This window comes from Rhinoraja longicauda, chromosome 6, assembly GCF_053455715.1.
Source record: "Rhinoraja longicauda isolate Sanriku21f chromosome 6, sRhiLon1.1, whole genome shotgun sequence".
NCBI classification, from domain to species: Eukaryota; Metazoa; Chordata; class Chondrichthyes; order Rajiformes; family Arhynchobatidae; genus Rhinoraja; species Rhinoraja longicauda.
In genome coordinates this window covers 60,716,353-60,724,108 of record NC_135958.1, presented here as the reverse complement: position 1 = coordinate 60,724,108, position 7,756 = coordinate 60,716,353, and the positions used below count along the sequence as shown (strand labels likewise).

The 7,756-nt window shown below is 41.5% G+C and overlaps 1 protein-coding gene across 2 annotated transcripts in view; it reads right to left on the bottom strand.

Moving 5' to 3' along the window:
• Window positions 1-955: 955 nt before the first annotated feature.
• Window positions 956-7,756, bottom strand: part of LOC144594495 (casein kinase I) — a 38,349-nt gene continuing 31,548 nt past the window's right edge. Inside the window, exons 9-10 of one of the 2 annotated variants that reach the window (XM_078401091.1) lie at window positions 6,815-6,877; window positions 956-2,762 (exon numbers count right to left, since the gene is read on the bottom strand). In XM_078401091.1, coding sequence (XP_078257217.1) covers window positions 6,845-6,877 — 33 coding nt within the window. In that variant the 3' untranslated portion in view covers window positions 956-2,762; window positions 6,815-6,844. The remainder of the gene's footprint in view (window positions 2,763-6,814; window positions 6,878-7,756) is intronic. The other variant, XM_078401090.1, reaches the window with a different exon arrangement.

Sequence of the window (7,756 nt, the reverse complement as noted above, 5' to 3'; positions counted from 1 at the left end):
CATAATCACGGTCGAGTCGTACCATGGCAACTCGCTCTTCTCACCTCTATCATCAGGCAAAAGGTAGAGAAGAGTGAAAACGCACACCACCCGATTCGGGGACATTTTCTTCCCAGTTATTATCAAGCAACTGAATCATCCTACCACAACCAGAGAACAGTGCTGGATTACTATCTACCTCTTTGATGACCTTCGGACTATCCCTGATTTTTGCTGGCTTTACCTGGGCTGATTCAATAGCAACATTATTCCCTTCTCATGTATCTTTACACTGTAAATGGATCGATTGTAATCATGTATTGTTTTTCTGCTGACTGGTTAGCACGCAACAAATGCTTTTCACAGTACCTCGGTACAAGTGACAATAAGCTAATACATAGGAGCGGAATTAGGCCATTCAGCCATCGAGCCAACTCCGTCAATCAATTATGGCTGATCTATTTTTCCCTCTCAACCCCATTCTCGCGTTTTCTCACAGTAACCTTTAACACCCTTACTAATCAAGAACCTGTCAATCTCCTCTTTAAAAATACCCAATGATTTGGCAATAAATTGCACAGATTCACCACCCTCTGGCTAAATTTTTTTTTTCCTCATCTCCTTTCTAAAGGTATATCCTTTTATTCTGAGGCTGTGCCCTCTCGTCCTAGACTCTCCCAGTAGTGGAAACATCATCTCCACATCTACTCTCCAGGACCTCCATTATTAGGTAGATTTCAATGAGATCCCTTCCCATCCTTCTGAACTCCAGCGAGTATAGGCCCAGCGCCGCTAAACGCACGTCATATGTTAACCCAATCATTCCTGGGATCTTATAAACCTTGGGACCCTTCATCAGTTTAGCTCGTCAAGTTAAAAACCCAAAAATATAAATGATAAAGATTCCAACAACATAGAATTTTAGAACAAAACAGGAGAACCCATTACAAGTTATTATGAATTTATTTACATTTTTAAAGTACACAAATACAGCTGCAATACAAATAGGTTACCAGCATTTGTTAGCATCACACGTTATACACAGACATTCTAGAGGGGAAACCAGCCACCTGAGATTCTGATGGTCCATCCACACAAAATAAAAGTTGGAAGAGCCCGTTGCCTTGGAGGCACCACCAGTTAGAAAGAAAACATTGATTCTCAAGTCTCAGCCTCTAGGGGAAAACATTAATTTAACCACACACACACACATACATATATTTACAAAATAAAAACCGAGGGACTGCTGAAACAAAAGGGGGAGTCTGGGGGTAGCAATGGCAGCCGTGCTGTGCTCCTGTTTAACACGTCAGTGCGTGCGCATGCACACATGGTGAGGCCCATCCAGATGCCCATCCATGCGACCTCCCAAAAGGCTGAAGTGAATTACAAACCCGGCTGTTACGAACAAAAAAAGGGACTAGACTGTGCATAGGATGAAGCACGCGCACATATACACACACACACACACACACACACACATCCATGTTAGGCTGAACTTCCTCCATTCCTTCAGCTGCCTGAAACTATACCAATGGCCAAGAATTATTATAAAACTCCATTTTAAGCTGAAACCTAGTTGGCTTTCAAAAACTTTTGAGTTGTAGTCACTGTTGTCACGTGTAAACATTTAGAAACAAAATCAAGATATAGGTTTAGAAGCTGCGCACTGGAATGTAAAATTTCACCAGCCCCCCCCACCCCCCTAAGCTAATGGCAGAATTCACATTTTAACTGTACAAATCCTTCACAGCTGTTTAAAAGGCTTTGCTATGCCTAAGTGATTAATGGAGATGCTACAAATCTTTAGGAAAGGGAATCCCGAGAACAAACTCGGTACCAACACTAATCAGAAATTAAAAAAATAATTCACCAAAACACAGCTTTACCTTAACTTTTAAAAAAAACTTTATTCTTCCACATTTTCATTTTTAAGGTCACAGTTTTTGATAAGCCTTGGCACTGCCATTTTCCCCATCAGTTGTCAGTGTCTTCCACATGATGCCAAATGGCCACTGGCACCAATCAGCATTCAGGTTTCATGACAAAAATAAAATGTGGAAGTTAAAAAGTGTGCAAACAAATCTAGATACTAAACCAAAAAACATTAATTGTTACAGTGTACTACCAAAAACATTTTTAAACTCAAGTTTAATACAAAAAGACTGGAAAAAGCTTTTAAATAAAAGCAGCTGCATTTTAAATTCACAAACACTCACTGCCAACCCTACGTATGACAGGATTTTTCAAGTCAGTCAATTCTCATTTCAGATTTTCAGACCTCTAGAGCATCACAGACAAAGGCAGGACACCATTCTACTTATCTATACTGATGCTGCTGTCAAATTTAGAAGGGCGATACAAAATATTGAAACCAGGTATAGTCTACGTTGTACAATAGAGTAATAAAAGGCTACATTACGCCAATCATGGAAGGAGAAGGGATGGCGATACCTATTCTATTTGCGGTAAATTCTGTAAACCGTCTTTAGAAAACCGCCCTGCTGCTGAAGCTGTGGGCAATCTTTTAACTTGTATTTTATACTGCAGTCAGGCAAAAGGTCTCCTTGCGAAGATGTTCCTAACAAAAAACTTTAAAGTTTTCTTCCTGCACTTTAAAGGCATCAAGAGCTTCACTTTGTTGGTTGGCTTTGTAGGGGGGGAGGTCGTGAGTTTCAAGGTTATAATGGGACGTCGGCCATGCATTGTCCACCCTCCATGGTGAGTCCCTTTCATCGAGGAACAGACGACGGGATGCCGCTGGTAGTCACCCGGGCTGGGATCTATCCAAAGCAACAGACAAAGATTGTGTTAATCACTTACAAGTGTCGAGAACCAAGACATTTCCCCACACCAGGACTGGATAACCATCAACGTGTATAGATTAGGCAGGATTGATCACAAAGCTGCCGCACTCCAGTTTGGGAAATGAATCTTGTAAAGTAAAACATGGAAAACACATTCCAATTGGTAAAGACCTCCCTAAGGATATCTGAAGAGGAGGTCAGCAACACAACATAAATGAATAACCATTTTGCAGTAATGCTGCATGTATTACTGTAGGGCCGGCATTCAGTGTACATTTACAAGAGAGATCGGATTGTCCTAAGTGTATATTAAATACAACTCAGATACAAGATATAGAGTGATTTCAAATTCAAATAATCCACCATTCATTCTTGTTTCATTTTGAAATTACAAAAGACATGCTCCCTGAACTTATATTGGAAGTTGATCAAGGTACAACATTTTAAATATCTAGATCCAAAAAGATGCTTGCAATAGCAACAGTAAATTGCAGTATTAATCAATCATGTCTTAGATGTAAAAGCATGGATTCTTGAAATATATTAAAGATTCACACCTTTAAAACAACGTTATCATAATTACTTTGAGATGAAGTTTAAGAATTTGCAAGCTTCCCACACATGCATCTAATATGTTCAATAGCAAAATTATTAACAAACTACTGAAATAATCTTCAGCCTTGCAGCATGATGAACAACTGAATGAAGATTTGCAAGAAAATGCAAACATTTTCCCCTTTACCTCAGCTGTGACGAATATTAACCATTTCCTGAAAAGTAATTGGTGACAAACAGAACAGTGCAATGATTAGACAAAACTTCTAAAGAAATCTATACAAAGCTGTACCTTGGCTGCACACACCACCACTGGCAATGCAATAATTTGGAGCAGTGAAAAGCTGCATCTATCCAAAAGGTTAAAGTGTTGAGTCTATTAACAGTCTATCATAATTGTTATAATTTTCTTCAATATTTAAACTTATTTTAGTTCAGCAGCAGTTGCATTAGTACTCCAAATATTCAAAATGTTAGATGCAGATAGTCAATTTCACTGTCCTAATCATCCATTTACAAAATAGACAAGCACTTCATTTGGTAGCTTGCAGCACAATGTGCAACTGAATCAGCCAGTATTCACCTCAATACTCTGCTCACACTGTAACTGCAGTGAGAGGGAACCATGTTTATTTACATGGCAGCTGCTTCTACAGTGTTGGTCAAGACATTTATAATTGACGATAAAAGCGGACACAACCAGGAAACAGCTTTGCATATTGCCTCTTGCTGCAAGTTTATATCACTAACTCACGGTACCAGCTGCCATCATTTTTTTTCTTTTGCAGTTTTGTAGCTTTAATCATCAGGTAAACCTTTGATCACAAATGTTTAATACCAATCCTTTAATGATCCATTCACTTACTGAACCAGTGTCAATCAAATTATACCAAAATCTTTGCTTAAGTATCATATCTACTCTCCCATCCATTTTGTTTTGAAAACAGAAGCACAGCAACCATCCTTCATGCAGAAGGCAAGTGTCGTCCGATGCAGTGGGTTCATCAAACCAGGATGCCGTGCAGTAAGACTTCACAAGCAGATTTAACAGGTCAAGCCAAAACTCAAGTATCACCGCAGAAATGGATTAACTGGATAATGCACACTCCAAAACACTCAAGAAGCCAGGGAGCAGCCTGGGGGAAAGGGGGGATCACAAGCAGGTTAAAGAAGTGCCATGGTTGGGGTACAGCACCAAACAATATAGAGGCAAAAATCTGCCTGCTCCTCCATTTTTAGCATGGAATTGTTGAATTATTTCAATGTCCATGCTTCAAGACTTTTTCCATAAACAGACCTGGAATGTAAAAATGAAGTAGGATCCCTATCCCCTAAAGGTTACATCCAGCTTTGTTTCTACAGGCGAGGTCATGCATCTTATTACCTCAAATATCCGTATTTAATTGCCAATCTTTGTTCATATCGGTAAACACGGAGAAAGATTGAAGCCACTGTCCAACATCTTTTGTACAAGTCTGAATTCAGCTCCACTCCACCACCTCTGATTGAACCAGATATTAAAACATGCTAAACATTTGGTTGGATAGTATAGGTTCAGCTGCATCCCATGGAAAATTAGTCAGCTAAGTGTAACCAACTTTGCACTCTTGTATTGTCACACAGAGGCAGCGTGGAATGGACAGCCAACACTACGATCAACATCCAGTCACCTGTAGAGCTAGTTTAGAAATTCTTTGAAATAAAATTTAATATACATCTTTAAGGCCTTGTTCGGTGATTTTTAAGGCAACTGTCATAGGCGCAGCAGGTCGCCGAAAACCGGCGACTGGACTCCCCCACGACAATGTCTACGACAAGCAAAAAGAGTTGGCTTATCAATGCAGTGTAATGCTTGTGTTTGACCTCCATGGGAGGTCTCTCTCCAGATCCCACCATCTGCGACACTGCCAGGTGTGCCCATGTGCACATACAGGAAGTTGTAGTTTGCATCCACCACAGCCATGAGTACGATGGAATGGAACTCCTTATAGTTGAAGTACATGGAACCTCCATTGGGTGGACACCTGATGGCCACATGCTTGCTGTCCACCGCCCCACATGTGTTCTGGAAGTTCCATCTGGTATCAAAGCCCTGCGCCACTCACTTCCACTCATCTGGTGTAGTAGGGCAGTCCATGACTTCATCTTCATGAACATTGATGATGGCCTCACAGGTCTCTCGGACAATCTTGCTGATGGTGTTGTGGGCCATAAGAAAGCTGTAGGAGAGGCTCTTGTAGGAGTCTCCTGATGCCAGGTAGTGGAGGGTGATGGCTAGGCGCAGGCCTGGTTCCAGTGGCTTCCTCATGAAGGTCTCCTTTTTCTCCAGGAGAGGACCCACCCGTGACTTGAGTTCCTGAAACAGCTCAGGGGGTAGCCTAATGAAGTTTCTGAAGGCAGCCTCATCTTCTTGCTGGAGCTCAGTCACCAAGTTGTCACACTGGCCCAACCTGGGTCTCTTCAGGGACAAGGGCTTCAACCTCACAGACCTCTTCTTGGGCTTCTACTTCCCCATTCTTGTCCTTCAGAATTTTAAGCATGAGGGCCGTTGCAAGCAGCAGGGCTTGTTTTTCTAGTAAGAGCAATGCCATTATATGTTGCTCCATGGCAGTCATGATGCAGAATGATTGGAAACCCCACCCACACCCATTTGGCGCCAAAATTATGTGAAATGGCCACAGTTGTCATCAGTTGTGACCGACAGGGACGTAGCTTGTCGAGGGTGGAGGTAGGTTGACTTCGGTTGTCGTAGCTTGTCGTAGGCGCGGTCATAGGTGGACGTCCTAAGTCGCGACGACTAAGTTGTCGGTAGCTTGCCGTCGACTAGATGGTAGGTTGTCATAGACATTGTCGTAGGGGGAGTCCAGTCGCCGGTTTTTCAGCGACCTGCTATGACTATGACAGTCGCCTTAAAATTAGCCGAACTGGGACAGGACCTTTACTGTGAAGGGAGCTGAAGACTCCGAGGTCAGCCAATGCCTTCTTCCTCCCTGGATCAAACACAAATTTGTAACACTTGGAGACACAAAGAACTGCAGTTGCTGGAATCTTGAGCGAAACAAAGTGCTGGAGGAACGTAGCAAGTCAGACAACATCTGTGGAGAGAGATGGACAGACATTCTGGGTCAGTACCCTGGGGGTACTGAGGGTCTGGAACTGAACCTTGTTTGTCAATTACATCACGGATGCTGCCTGAATTGCTGAGTTCTTCCAGCATTTGGTGTTTTACAAATTTGTAGTGATCCACACTGTTTAGTTGAGTGTGAACAAAGTACATACTCTACATATATTCCTGCAAACCTCTACACAAAGAGGAAGTCATTGATAAGTACCTGAAACAAAAAAGATAAGCACCTTGGATGTGGAAAGTAATTATCAGTGGGTAGTCAAAGTATTAAATATTTGACCCTTTGAAAGACTGCCTTCCATCCTCAATCTCTTCTACTTTAACGAGATGGGATTGAGAAACTCACCCAGCGGAGCCTTCAGTGCGTGTGGACCAGTTACATGCCTTGGTGCTCGAAGGATAGACTATTCTAATGTGGGGGAAAAGACAACCAATTGTAATCTGTGCCATACCCACACAAGACCATCGTTAACAGTGAGCCGCAAATCTCAAGTAATCACGTATCCGGTTTAATTAGCAGGTGGTAAGTGGGAACCATATTGAATTTATTGGAGGATAACAGGTCCCATTCCACACCTGTGAACAAAGTGATTTGCAATGGTAACATTTTAATAGTGTCCATTCACTGACACTTCAGAATTGTTTTCCTTAAATTAAATAAAAGTTATCCCAAGAGCATCTGTTCTGGACATCTCATTGGTAAAAAGAGTATGGAAGACCTTTAAAAGTTTTGGTGCGGTTCCAAGTGGGGTACGCTATGCACGTAGAGTTAGGTTTCAACTCCAATTGCACATTTCAGCCCAAACAACTTTGTTCAAGCAGCTTTTTAAATCAGTTTTTAAACTTCTTTACACCATCTTTAACCGTGGAACAGTATTCTGGTGGGGATCTTTTAATCCCCTCAAGTTGAAAACAATACTTTCCCCATCTGGCACTGTAGCAAGAAGTTACATTGAAGTTCAGATAAAGTTTGCCAAAACATAGATGTGATAATTTTTAAAAGTTTATTCCCCTCTCCTCCACATCTCATCTACATGCTGAAAGTATCACGTGAAACACTGCAGTCTCAACTTCCACTACATCATCACTTATCTTCCACAACTTTGTTATCTTTGTTCTTAATCATTCAATGCTTACTGCCCTGAAGTTTCCTCAAATTAAACAAATTGAAGGCATATACCCAATATACCAGCCCAACCTCATCACCACTGATTAAACTGAATTGCACACAATGCTGCCATCATTTTCCAGGATGAACTTCCAATGTAATATCCACACCATCGCTCGC